General features: G+C 44.9%; 1 protein-coding gene across 5 annotated transcripts in view; it reads left to right on the forward strand.

Moving 5' to 3' along the window:
• zgc:100829 (mucin-2) overlaps positions 1-14,064 on the forward strand; it is a 55,061-nt gene that overhangs the window by 24,275 nt on the left and 16,722 nt on the right. For all 5 annotated transcript variants that reach the window (XM_031808872.1, XM_031808871.1, XM_031808873.1 and 2 more), the window contains 3 exons: positions 1,354-1,392; positions 1,471-1,512; positions 6,622-7,696. In XM_031808872.1, the coding sequence (XP_031664732.1) occupies positions 1,354-1,392; positions 1,471-1,512; positions 6,622-7,696 (1,156 nt within the window). The remainder of the gene's footprint in view (positions 1-1,353; positions 1,393-1,470; positions 1,513-6,621; positions 7,697-14,064) is intronic.

A 14,064-nucleotide genomic window follows, 5' to 3' on the forward strand; every position in this document is an offset into this window, starting at 1 on the left:
CTGATCCTTCAAACATAAGTTCACAAATGTTTATATACTGAACAAAAATATAAACGCAACATGCAACAATTTCAAAGATTTAACTGATTACAGTTCATATAAAGAAATCAGTCAATTTAAATACATTTATTAGTCTCTAATCTGGGAATACAGATGTACATCTGTTGGTCACAGATATATAAAGGAAAAGAGAAGAAGCTAGTTGCATGGATCAGGAAACCAGTCAGTATCTGGTTGACCACCATATCACTCATGCAGCGCGACACATCTCCTTCTCATAAAGTTGATCAGGCTGTTGAGTCTGGCCTGTGGAAGGTTGTCCCACTCCTCTTCAATGGCTGTGAGAAGTTGCTGGATATTGGCGGAAACTGGAGCACGAGATCATGCACGTCGATCCATAGCATCCCAAACATGCTCAATGGGTGACATGTCTGGTGAGTATACAGGAAATGGAGGAACTGGGACATTTTCAGCTTCCAGGAATTGTCTACAGGTCCTTGCGACATCGGTACGTGTATTATCATGCTGAAACATGAGGTGATGGTTGCGGATGAATGGCACGGCAATGGGCCTCAGGATCTTGTCACAGTATGTCTGTGCATTCAAATTGCCGTCGAAAAAATGCAATTGTGTTCGTTGTCCATATTTTGTGCCTGCCCATACCATAACCCCACCTCCACCATGGGGCACTCTGTTCACAACGTTGACACCAACAAACCACTCGCCCACAAGACGCCATACACATGGTCTGCGGTTGTGAGGCTGGTTGGATGTCCTGAAAAATTCTCAAAAACGATGTTGGAGGTGGCTTATGGTAGAGAAATAACATTTATATTCTATGGCACCAGCTCTGGTGGACATTCCTGCAGTCAGTATGCCAACTGCACACTCCCTCAAAACTTGAGACATCTGTGGCATTGTGTTGTGTGACAAAACTGAACATTTTTTAATGGCCTTTTATTGTCACAGCACAAGGTGCACTTGTGTAATGATCATGCTGTTTTAATGATTATTCTGGCAAAGGAGAAATGCTCGCTGACAGGGATGTAAACAAATTTGTGCACATTGGTGCATACGTACAATTTCTGGGATCTGTTATTACAGTGAAACATGGGACCAACACTTTACATGTTGCGTATATACGTATTTCTGTTCTGTGTAGAATAGTCTGAATAAGCACATAGGCATATTTAATTTAGATTAATTTCTTATGTGGTCTTCAGCGTGCTTACATTTTTCTAAGTAAGAATACTGATTAAAAAAATGTCAAACACCTAGCAGGTTCTTGTCAGAAAATGTAAAGTGTGTTTTGAATCTTGCAGCTCAACTGACATGTTCCTGCTTTTCCAACAGGAGAACAGTGAGGAAGTGAGGACATTGCCCCCTCTACAGGTATGTTTGTGTACTGCACGTTACTGTCTGTGTCTTGGCTCTCTCTGTAATGCCTGTGTTTGTGTGTTCAACCCACAGGGGGCAGTGAGAGATCAGCAGCCACCCGCAGCAGTGGAAAAAGTAAGTATTATAACGGATTTTTGAGTTTGGGTTCTGTAAAGGGTTTGTCTTATACTATTACATTATGAGGGCATTTGTTTTTATGGTTCACTTTCTTTTAAAAGTTAGATTTACTAGTGTGGTACCTCTTATGTTGATTGCATAAACATACATGCTACATTCATTTAACACAGAGTTAAAGGGCCTATCCGGACTTCAATAACAAGGTGGTCATTCCAGGACTTGTTTTAGTAAACAGCTGAGTGATATATATATATATATATAACCACAAATTCATAGACAGAGCTATGGATAGAAGGACTGACCATCCATGATATCAAAATTATAGTTTTAGTCATGTTTTGAGTCTATAAAGTGTTTGTTTACAATAGATTTACCTTGTTTACAAACATTGGAGTAAAATAAGCTTATATTTTGGGTTCCGACAGTTTAAAAAAAATGTTTTTATTGTCACACACCGGATAGGTGCAGTGAAATGTGTTGTTTTTACAGGGTCAGCCAGTTCTCCCACTTATAAATATGAGAGAGGCCTGTAATTTTCATCATAGGTACACTTCAACTATGACAGACAAAATGAGAAAAAAATCCAGAAAATCACATTGTAGGATTTTTAATGAATTAATTTGCAAATTATGGTGGAAAATAAGTATTTGGTCAATAACAAAAGTGCATCTCAGTACTTTGTTATATACCCTTTGTTGGCAAATGTTTTCTGTAAGTCTTCACAAGGTTTTCACACACTATTGCTGGTATTTTGGCCCATTCCTCCATGCAGATCTCCTCTAGAGCAGTGATGTTTTGGGGCTGTTGCTGGGCAACACAGACTTTCAACTCCCTCCAAAGATTTTCTATAGGGTTGAGATCTGGAGACTGGCTAGGCCACTCCAGGACCTTGAAATGCTTCTTACGAAGCCACTCCTTCGTTGCCCGGGCGGTGTGTTTGGGATCATTGTCATGCTGAAAGACCCAGCCACGTTTCATCTTCAATGCCGTTGCAGCCACATTCATTCTTTCCTTTACATGGATCAGTCGTCCTGATCCCTTTGCAGAAAAACAGCCCCAAAGCATGATGTTTCCACCCCCATGCTTCACAGTAGGTATGGTGTTCTTTGGATGCAACTCAGCATTCTTTGTCCTCCAAACACGACGAGTTGAGTTTTTACCAAAAAGTTCTATTTTGGTTTCATCTGACCATATGACATTCTCCCAATCTTCTTCTGGATCATCCAAATGTTCTCTAGCAAACTTCAGACGGGCCTGGACATGTACTGGCATAAGCAGGGGGACACGTCTGGCACTGCAGGATTTGAGTCCCTGGCGGCGTAGTGTGTTACTGATGGTAGGCTTTGTTACTTTGGTCCCAGCTCTCTGCAGGTCATTCACTAGGTTCCCCCGTGTGGTTCTGGGATTTTTGCTCACCGTTCTTGTGATCATTTTGACCCCACGGGGTGAGATCTTGCGTGGAGCCCCAGATCGAGGGAGATTATCAGTGGTCTTGTATGTCTTCCATTTCCTAATAATTGCTCCCACAGTTGATTTCTTCAAACCAAGCTGCTTACCTATTGCAGATTCAGTCTTCCCAGCCTGGTGCAGGTCTACAATTTTGTTTCTGGTGTCCTTTGACAGCTCTTTGGTCTTGACCATAGTGGAGTTTGGAGTGTGACTGTGTGAGGTGAGGTTGTGGACAGGTGTCTTTTATACTGATAACAAGTTCAAACAGGTGCCATTAATACAGGTTACGAGTGGAGGACAGAGGAGCCTCTTAAAGAAGAAGTTACAGGTCTGTGAGAGCCAGAAATCTTGCTTGTTTGTAGGTGACCAAATAATTATTTTCCACCATAATTTGCAAATAATTCATAAAAAATTATACAATGTGATTTTCTGGATTTTTTTCCCCTCATTTTGTCTGTCATAGTTGAAGTGTACCTATGATGAAAATTACAGGCCTCTCATCTTTTTAAGTGGGAGAACACAATTGGTGGCTGACTAAATACTTTTTTGCCCCACTGTATATGTTATATTCTTCAAGAATATCATTCATTTAGAATTCATTCAAGTCCAAAAATGTATGTTGCAACTGCAGATTTCCCCTTTAAGGTATTACGCTATGCACAGTTTCTGAGTAAGGTTCAGTTAGTGCCTGGAAAGGTATTTTATTGTCACTTCCTGAACAGTGATAATCATATCATCTGTGGCATACGATCAATTGTCATGTAAACAGGAAAGCACAATGTTAAACTCCTAGTATTTCTGGCCAGATATGGGGTTGAGAATGTAACACATAACGGGCTACAGGTAGCCTAGTGGTTAGAGCATTGGGCCAGTAACCAAAAGGTTGCTGGTTCAATTCCCCAAGCCGACAAGGTGAAACATCTGTTGAAGTGCCCTTGAGCAAGGCACTTTAATGTAATTTGCTCCAGGGGTGAGGTACTGCTATGGCCGACCCTGTAAAACTGCACTTGAACAGTATGTGACGACAAATAAAAAGTAGTGGCAATCAGGCTTTGCTTCTGGACAGTGGCACCCGCTCTCTCTCTGCCTTTTGTACTGCCTCTCTCCAACCTCTCTCTGCCTTTTGTACTGCCTCTCTCTAACCTCTCTCTGCCTTTTGTATAGCCTCTCTCTAACCTCTCTCTGCCTTTTGTATAGCCTCTCTCTAACCTCTCTCTGCCTTTTGTACTGCCTATCTCCAACCTCTCTCTGCCTTTTGTACTGCCTCTCTCTAACCTCTCACTGCCTCTCTCTAACCTCTCACTGCCTTTTGTATAGCCTCTCTCTAACCTCTCTCTGCCTTTTGTATAGCCTCTCTCCAACCTCTCTCTGCCTTTTGTACTGCCTCTCTCTAACATCTCTCTGCCTTTTGTACTGCCTCTAACCTCTCTCTGCCTTTTGTACTGCCTCTCTCTAACCTCTCTCTGCCTTTTGTACTGCCTCTCTCTAACCTCTCTCTGCCTTTTGTATAGCCTCTCTCTAACTTCTCACTGCCTCTCTCTAACCTCTCACTACCTCTCTCTGCCTTTTGTACTGCCTCTCTCTAACCTCTCTCTGCCTTTTGCACTGCCTCTCTCTAACCTCTCTCTGCCTCTCTCTAACCTCTCACTACCTCTCTCTGCCTTTTGTATTGCCTCTCTCTGCCTTTTCTACTGCCTCTCTCTAACCTCTCTCTAACCTCTCTCTGCCTTTTGTACTGCCTCTCTCTAACCTCTCTCTGCCTTTTCTACTGCCTCTCTCTAACCTCTCTCTAACCTCTCTCTGCCTTTTGCACTGCCTCTCTCTAACCTCTCTCTGCCTCTCTCTAACCTCTCACTACCTCTCTCTGCCTTTTGTACTGCCTCTCTCTAACCTCTCTCTGCCTTTTGTACTGCCTCTCTCTAACCTCTCTCTGCCTTTTGTACTGCCTCTCTCTAACCTCTCTCTGCCTTTTGTACTGCCTCTCTCTAACCTCTCTCTGCCTTTTGTACTGCCTCTCTCTAACCTCTCTCTGCCTTTTGTACTGCCTCTCTCTAACCTCTCTCTGCCTTTTGTACTGCCTCTCTCTAACCTGTCACTGCCTCTCTCTAACCTCTCTCTGTCTTTTGTACTGACTCTCTCTGCCTTTTGTACTGCCTCTCTCTAACCTCTCTCTGCCTTTTGTACTGCCTCTCTCTAACCTCTCTCTCCTGTCTCTCTAACATGTCTCTCTAACCCCTCTCTCCTGTCTCTCTAACCTGTCTCTCTAATCTCTCTCCTGTCTCTCTAACCTCTCTAACCCCTCTCTCCTGTCTCTCTAACCCCTCTCTCCTGTCTCTCTAACCCCTCTCTCCTGTCTCTCTAACCCCTCTCTCCTGTCTCTCTAACCTCTCTCTCCTGTCTCTCTAACCTCTCTAACCCCTCTCTCCTGTCTCTCTAACCTGTCTCTCTAACCTCTCTCTCTCCTGTCTCTCTAACCTGTCTCTCTAACCTCTCTCTCCTGTCTCTCTAACCTCTCTAACCCCTCTCTCCTGTCTCGCTAACCTCTCTCTCCTGTCTCTCTAACCTCTCTCTCCTGTCACTCTAACCACTCTCTCCTGTCTCTCTAACCACTCTCTCCTGTCTCTCTAACCACTCTCTCCTGTCTCTCTAACCTCTCTCTCCTGTCTCTCTAACCTCTCTCTCCTGTCTCTCTAACCTCTCTCTCCTGTCTCTCTAACCTCTCTCTCCTGTCTCTCTAACCTCTCTCTCCTGTCTCTCTAACCTCTCTCTCCTGTCTCTCTAACCTCTCTCTCCTGTCTCTCTAACCTCTCTCTCCTGTCTCTCTAACCTCTCTCTCCTGTGTCTCTGTTCAAGCCGTGCCTGGCCTTGCCGTCTCATCCCTCTTTCTTTGTCTGTTTGGGGGAGCAGCTGAACTGTAGCGGCCCTCCAGTATGTCCGTCATCACTCTCTACCACAGACTGGGGTGTGACTGGGGAAAGGGGTTATTTTTTGTGTGTGTGTGTGTGTGTGTGTAAGAGGAACTTACACACACTCCCCTGGAGCAGATGGTTATTAAACTTGATCAGGGAACTGAAACACCAGAGACGAGGAGTGCGTCAGTCACAGATGGATGGGATTGTGGGATTGTCTCCTGAGGTTTGGGCAGGGGAGCTCTCCTTTCCTCTCTTCTCCTAATGCAGCCAAGCTGAACCGCAGGACAAAACTCTCCCTCTATCACTTCATCCTTACCCAAGACTCATCGCAAACATGCCACTGCACGTCTCTGCCCAACCCATGTCAATGTCCCAATGCACAACCCCACACTTTTATTTCATCTGGTTGGACCAAGAGACAGAGATTCTATGTTTTAACAGATGATTTGTTTTGTAGAATTCAGGTTTTGTCAATCTTAACCGTACTAATAGCTCAGTGACTCAGACGTCTGGCAGTGGTTATTTGTGGTTGATATTTGTTTGTGAGATCAGGAGAGGGGACTGATTAGGTACTGCTGATGTAGTTGTATTTGGGGGGGGGGGGGGGGGTGTTGATGTCACTGTATATGTCCTGGAAGCATCCCATCAAACCTTCCAGTAACATAAAGACATTTGGTTCAGGTAGAAGAAGTGTTATATATAAAATGATGCATATGAATCTGACTGTTCTTTCCTGTTCCCCCAGGAGGCTGAGTTGGAGCAGGATGTAGAAGTAGGTGGTCCACAGGATCCAGTCCTCCTGTCCTACAGACCTCACCCCAGAGCTGGCCCTTCCAACCTGAGGCTGGGTACCAGACTGTCCTCTATCCCCAAGACCATCACACCGTCCTCTGTACCAAGCTCCACTCCATCCCCTGTCCCCACTGACACACCGTCTCATGTCCCCAAGACCGTAACCCCTGTCCCTACCATCACACCGTTTTCTGTCCCCAAAACCATCACACCGCCTGCTTTCCCTAGCATCATAACACCATCCCCTGTAACCAACAATGTCATACCATCTCCTGTCCCCAGCAGCAGTGTCACACCGTCTCCTGTCCCCAGCAGCAGTGTCATACCATCTCCTGTCCCCAGCAGCAGTGTTACACCATCTCCTGCCCCCAGCAGCAGTGTCATACCGTCTCCTGTCCCCAGCAGTAATGCCATCAGAGCTGCTCTAGAAAAGAGCACTGCCAAATCACACGCTTCAGAGAAGACCGTCACACTGTCCCCTGTCCCTAGTCCCATCACACTGTCCCCTGTCCCTAGTCCCATCACACTGTCCCCTGTCCCTAGTCCCATCACACTGTCCCCTGTCCCTAGCCCCATCACACTGTCCTCTGTCCCAAGCAGTGTCAAAACATCTCCTGTCCCCAGTGTCTCAACCTCCCCTGTCCCCAGTACCACTTGGTCCCCTGTCCCCAGTACCACTTGGTCCCCTGTCCCCAGTACCACTCGGTCCCCTGTCCCCAGTACCACTCGGTCCCCCCCTGTCCCCAGTACCACTCGGTCCCCCCCTGTCCCCAGTACCACTCGGTTCCCCCCTGTCCCCAGTACCACTCGGTCCCCTGTCCCCAGTACCACTCGGTCCCCTGTCCCTAGCATCTATACACCATCCCCTTTCCACAGGACCGTCACTCCATCCCCTGTGGCTAGCAGCACGGCCATAAGAGAAGCTCTAAAGAAGAGCACCACCAAAACACATGCTCCAGAGAAGACCACTGTCACACCGCTGTCCGCTTCAACCAGACTCCACCCCCAGGAGACGCCCAGCAGCAGAGGTAAGATAGTAGAGCAGCATGGGTGATTGAGTCCCCTCACATTACAACACTGAGCTGAATATATTGAGATTGTTGTGAATGATTATGGTGGGAGAAACAGATTCTGGCCTCAGAATCCGGAAGCATGTAGACACCAGGGCACCTGCACAGTTTTACTTCACACTTTCACACAATGTTAATGAAGTCATGACAGGCAGTTCTCTTCCCTGCCACCTGGGGGCTATGTGAGAATGATTATCTGTCTTTGAAGCACTTTCACCTGGTGTGTTGCATAATGGACAGTTCACGGTTCGGCTGCAGACCCTTTCAATGTAGGTTCTTACTGTGGTTAGTGAGGTGGGTTTATTTCCCAGCCCAGTGTCCTAGCCAACCATTGCCTCAGCCCACTGGAGTCTTTATGAACTGGCAAACTAAAAGCAGGCCAGCCTTAGGGGGAGGAAACCAGTGTGATTGTGTCATGGTCACACATCCCCTCATCTTTCTCCCTCTCCAACATCTCTCTCTGTCTCTCCCTCCCTCTCCAACATATCTCTCTCTCTCTCTCTCTCCCCCTCCCCTTGTCTAGTTTTCCACAGTCCCTATAACATGACTTGTATCAGTGTATGATTGTGATAAGATATCTAATGTCTCTGACCCTCACATATAGTTTTCATGGCTTTGCCCTTGTAGCTTAACTATGTTTCTTGTTGCAAGAAATGAGTTCATCTGATCAGGAAATGGCTCGTAGTTTTGATAAGCTGCCCGCATCCCTGGCCCAGTTCACAAACCAGACCGACAGACAGGGGAGCTAGACCAGCACCACCCAGTGGAAGACTGATCACACTGCAGCCAGTCCTCCACCGGACATAGTAGGGAAAAAAAGTCAGCATCTATAGTCTCCCCGGGCTGGATATATACTAACCTTACAACGAAGTGAATGATTGTGTTTATTTGTCTTGGCTGAGGTACCTGTAATTCAGGTAATTCAGTACTTACCAGCATTTGTAACTTGAGAATGGCTCGCCATGAAGTGCTTTGAAAGGCTGGTCATGGCTCAAATCAACACCATTATCCCAGAAACCTTAGACCCACTCCAATCTGCATACCGCCCCAACAGATCCACAAATTATGCAATCTCTATTGCACTCCACACTGCCCTTTCACACCTGGACAAAAGGAACACTTATGTGAGAATGCTATTAATTGACTACAGCTCAGCGTTCAATACCATAGTGCCCTCAAAGCTCATCAATAAACTAAGGACCCTGGGACTAAACACCTCCCTCTGCAACTGGATCCTGAACTTCCTGACAACATATACTTCAGCTTTTATTTCTTCCATCACATTCCCAGTGAGTTAGAAGTTTACATATACTCAATTAGTATTTGGGTGCATTGCCTTTAAATTGTTTAACTTGGGTCAAACATTTCAGGTAGCCTTCCACAAGCTTCCCACAATAAGTTTGGTGAATTTTGGCCCACTCCTCCTGACAGTGCTGGTGTAACTGAGTCAGGTTTGTAGGCCTCCTTGCTCGCACACACCTTCTCAGTTCTGACCACACATTTTCTATAGGATTGAGGTCAGGGCTTTATCATGGCCACTCCAATACCTTGACTTTGTTGACCTTAAGCCATTTTGCAACAACTTTGGAAGTATGCTTGGGGTCATTGTCCATTGGAAAGACCCTTTTGCGACCAAGCTTTAGCTTTCTGACCGATGTCTTGAGATGTTGCTTCAATATTTCCACATCATTTTCCTGCCTCATGATGCCATCTATTTTCTGAAGTGCACCAGTCACTCCTGCGGCAAAACACCCCCACACCCCCACAACATGATGCTGCCACCCCCGTGCTTCATGGTTGGGAGGGTGTTCTTTGGCTTGCAAGCCTCACCCTTTTTCCTCCAAACATAACGATGGTCATGATAGCCAAAAAGTTATATTTTTGTTTCATCAGACCAGAGGTCATTTCTCCAAAAAGTACGATCTTTGTCCCCATGTGCAGTTGCAAACCGTAGTCTGGCTTTTTTATGGCGGTTTTGGAGCAGTGGCTTCTTCCTTGCCTTTCAGGTTCTGTTGATATAGGACTCGTTTTAGTGTGGATATAGATCATTTTCTACCTGTTTCCTCCAGAATCTTCACAAGGTCCTTTGCTGTTGTTCTGGGATTGATTTTCAGTTTTCACACCAAAGTATGTTCATCTCTAGGAGACAGAACACGTCTCCTTCCTGAGTGGTTTGACGGCTGTTTGTCCCATGGTGATTATACTTGCATACTATTGTTTGTACAGATGAACATGGTCCCTTCAAGCATTTGGAAATTGCTCCCAAGGATGAATCAGAATCTACAAAAAAAAATTCTGAGGTCTAGGCTGATTTCTTTTGATTTTCACATGATGTCAAGCAAAGAGGCACTGAGTTTGAAGGTAGGCCTTGAAATACATCCACAGGTACACCTCCAATTGAATTGACTAAAATGATGTCAATTAGCCTATCAGAAGCTTCTAAAGCCATGACATAATTTTCTGGAATTTTCCAAGCTGTTTAAAGGCACAGTCAATTTAGCGTATGTAAACTTCTGACCCACTGGAATTGTGATGAAGTGAAATAATCTGTCTGTAAACAATTGTTGGAAACATTACTTGTGTCATGCACACAGTAGATGTCCTAACTGACTTGCCAAAACTATAGTTTGTTAACAAGAAATTTGTGGACTGGTTGAAAAACAAGTATTAATGACTCCAACCTAAGTGTATGTAAACTTCCGACTTCAACTGTACATATTACCTCAACCAACCGGTGCACATTGACTCTGTACCGGCACCCCCCTGTATATATCGCAATTATTTTTCCACTGCTGCTCTTTAATTACTTGTTACTTTCATCTCGTATTCTTATCCGCATTTTCTTGAAACTGCACTGTTGGTTAGGGGCTCGTAAGTAAGATTTCACTGTAAGGTCTACACATATAGTACTCGGCGTAAGTGACTATAAAAATTGGATTTGATCATTATCTGTACAAAACAGTTCATACTTGTGGAATATAAAAATACTTACTTGATATGTTTTACAGTTTCATGAAATACTTGGCAAATGCAACTTATTTCTATGTATGTTGTATTTATTATGGATCGCCATTAACTGCTGCCAAGGCACCAGCTACTCTTCCTGGAGTCCGGACAAAGTAAGGCAGTTATAAATGTATTGTAATGTTTTTTAGATTGTATAACAGATTTCACAACACACTGTGTGCCCTCAGGCCCCTACTCCACTACCACATAACTCTTACACATAAAATCCATATGTACGTATGTGTTACATATGTTACATATATGTTACATGTGTGTGTGTGTGTCTGTGCTAATGTTTGTGTTGCTTCACAGTCCCCACTGTTCCATGAGGTGTTGTTTTTTAAATCTGATTCTACTGCTGCCATCAGTTACTTGATGTGGAATAGAGTTCCATGTAGTCATGGCTCTATGTAGTACTGTGCACCTCCCATAGTCTGTTCTGGATTTGGAGACTGTTAAGGGCCCTCTGGTGGCATGGCTTGTGTGGTATGCATGGGTGTCTGAGCTGTGTGCTAACTGCAGCTCTTTGTTAAGTGTTGCAGTCATTTCAGTCACTGTGGTAGCTGACGTGTATAGTGTTGAGTCATCCGCGTACATAGACACACTGGCTTTACTCAAAGACAGTGGCATGTCGTTAGTAAAGATTGAAAAAAGTAAGGGGCCTAGACAGCTGCCCTGGGGAATTCCTGATTCTACCTGGATTATGTTGGAGAGTCTTCCATTTTAAGAACACCCTCTGTGTTCTGGTAGATGGGTAACTCTTTATCCACAGTATAGCAGGGGGTGTAAAGCCATAACACCCTCTGTGTTCTGGTAGATGGGTAACTCTTTATCCACAGTATAGCAGGGGGTGTAAAGCCATAACACCCTCTGTGTTCTGGTAGATGGGTAACTCTTTATCCACAGTATAGCAGGGGGTGTAAAGCCATAACACATGTTTTTCCAACAGCAGCCAGAAGGCAAAAGGCCTCCTGCAGGAACAGGGGCTGGGATTATAAATAAATATATTGGACGAACACGCATCACGACCAGAGAGAGACCACAACACTACATAAAGAGAGACCTAAGACAACAACAACACATGACAACAACATGGTAGCAACACAACATGGCTGCAGCACAAGATGTTAGCAGCACAAAACATGGTACAAACAATATTGGGCACAGACGACAGCACACAGGCAAGATGGTAGAAACAACAAAACATCACGCAAAGCAGCCACAACTGTCAGATATAGTTACCCTTGAGTATGGTAGTCACTCTAATCACCTACTATGAAGCTCTGCTGTGCCCAGATATTTGTGTTCAAAATACACTTTTGTGGTAGAGTTTCTGTTACTGACATCCACCCAAATGGGTTATATGATTGGTCAAATCCTTTTGCAAGCTGCTTGAACACACAGGCTTAAAATTAAAGCCATGGACTTTAAGTTGGAAGCATTTGTGGAAAACCCTACATGGGAGATGCTAGCTAAAAGTACAAAGGCGAATCTGCATGTCATTTCAAAGCATTATGATATCAAGGTGGCACCTGGCGATCCAAATGCAGTAGTCAGAGTTGATTGGTACTGCTTTGGTGGAGGAGGAGACCCTTCCGGAGAGGGAGGTTGATGGACGGGGTCCTACGGGGGGTGGAGTACACCCCATAGACGTGCAACTGAGAGAGGTAGAACTAAAGGCAACATTTAAGCAAAATAAATTAGCTTGAGCACAGGGAAAAACATCAGGAACGTGAGCATGCCATTCGCCTACAAGCGATACAGTGGATTCGGAAAGTATTCAGACCCCTTGACTTTTATACATTTTGTTACAGCCTTATTATAAAACTGATTAAATTACTTTCCCCCTCATCAATCTACACACAATACCACATAATGACAAAGCAAATGCAAATTTAGAAATGTTTGCTAATTTATAAAAAATATAAAACAGAAATTCAAGAATTTAAGACCCTGTACTATGTACTTTGCTGAAACACCTTTGGCAGCAATTACAGCCTTGAGTCTTGTGTATGACGCTAGATTATCATCATTGTTTTTATCAATTTTAGAACAAGGCTGTAACGTAGCAAAATGTGGAAACAGTCAAGGGGTCTGAACACTTCCCGAATGCACTGTAGATCTGGAAACACTCCAAATCACAGTCAGGCCATCCTGCACCCGTAACAGAGTTTGATCTTGGTCGGAACAGACGGCTTGTACCGCCTTTCAATGAAAAAGAGGTGGATGTATATTTTACTCTGAGCGAATTGCCACATGCCTAAAATATCTGTGAGATAGTTGGTCACTGCTCCTCTGAAGTGTTATTTTTGAGAAAGGTTCAGAAAGTGTGCGGTGCTTTATCTCTTGACCAAAGTTCCGATTATGACACTGTTAAAGCTGCTATCCTTCAGGCTATCCTTCAGCCTATCCTTCAGGCTATCCTTCAGCCTATCCTTCAGGCTATCCTTCAGGCTATCCTTCAGCCTATCCTTCAGGCTATCCTTCAGCCTATCCTTCAGCCTATCCTTCAGCCTAACCTTCAGCCTAACCTTCAGCCTAACCTTCAGGCTATCCTTCAGCCTATCCTTCAGCCTATCCTTCAGGCTATCCTTCAGCTTATCCTTCAGCCTATCCTTCAGCCTATCCTTCAGCCTATCCTTCAGGCTATCCTTCAGGCTATCCTTCAGCCTATCCTTCAGCCGATCCTTCAGCCTATCCTTCAGCCGATCCTTCAGCCTATCCTTCAGGCTATCCTTCAGCCTATCCTTCAGCCTATCCTTCAGCCTATCCTTCAGCCTATCCTTCAGGCTATCCTTCAGGCTATCCTTCAAGCTATCCTTCAGCCTATCCTTCAGCCTATCCTTCAGGCTATCCTTCAGCCTATCCTTCAGGCTATCCTTCAGGCTATCCTTCAGCCTATCCTTCAGGCTATCCTTCAGGCTATCCTTCAGCCTATCCTTCAGCCTATCCTTCAGCCTATCCTTCAGCCTAACCTTCAGCCTAACCTTCAGCCTAACCTTCAGGCTATCCTTCAGCCTATCCTTCAGCCTATCCTTCAGGCTATCCTTCAGCTTATCCTTCAGCCTATCCTTCAGCCTATCCGTCAGGCTATCCTTCAGCCTATCCTTCAGCCTATCCTTCAGCCGATCCTTCAGCCTATCCTTCAGCCGATCCTTCAGCCTATTCTTCAGGCTATCCTTCAGCCTATCCTTCAGCCTATCCTTCAGCCTATCCTTCAGGCTATCCTTCAGGCTATCCTTCAGGCTATCCTTCAGCCTATCCTTCAGCCTATCCTTCAGGCTATCCTTCAGCCTATCCTTCAGCCTATCCTTCAGGCT

The sequence above is a fragment of the Oncorhynchus kisutch genome, linkage group LG29 (genome assembly GCF_002021735.2).
Source record: "Oncorhynchus kisutch isolate 150728-3 linkage group LG29, Okis_V2, whole genome shotgun sequence".
Taxonomy (NCBI): Eukaryota; Metazoa; Chordata; class Actinopteri; order Salmoniformes; family Salmonidae; genus Oncorhynchus; species Oncorhynchus kisutch.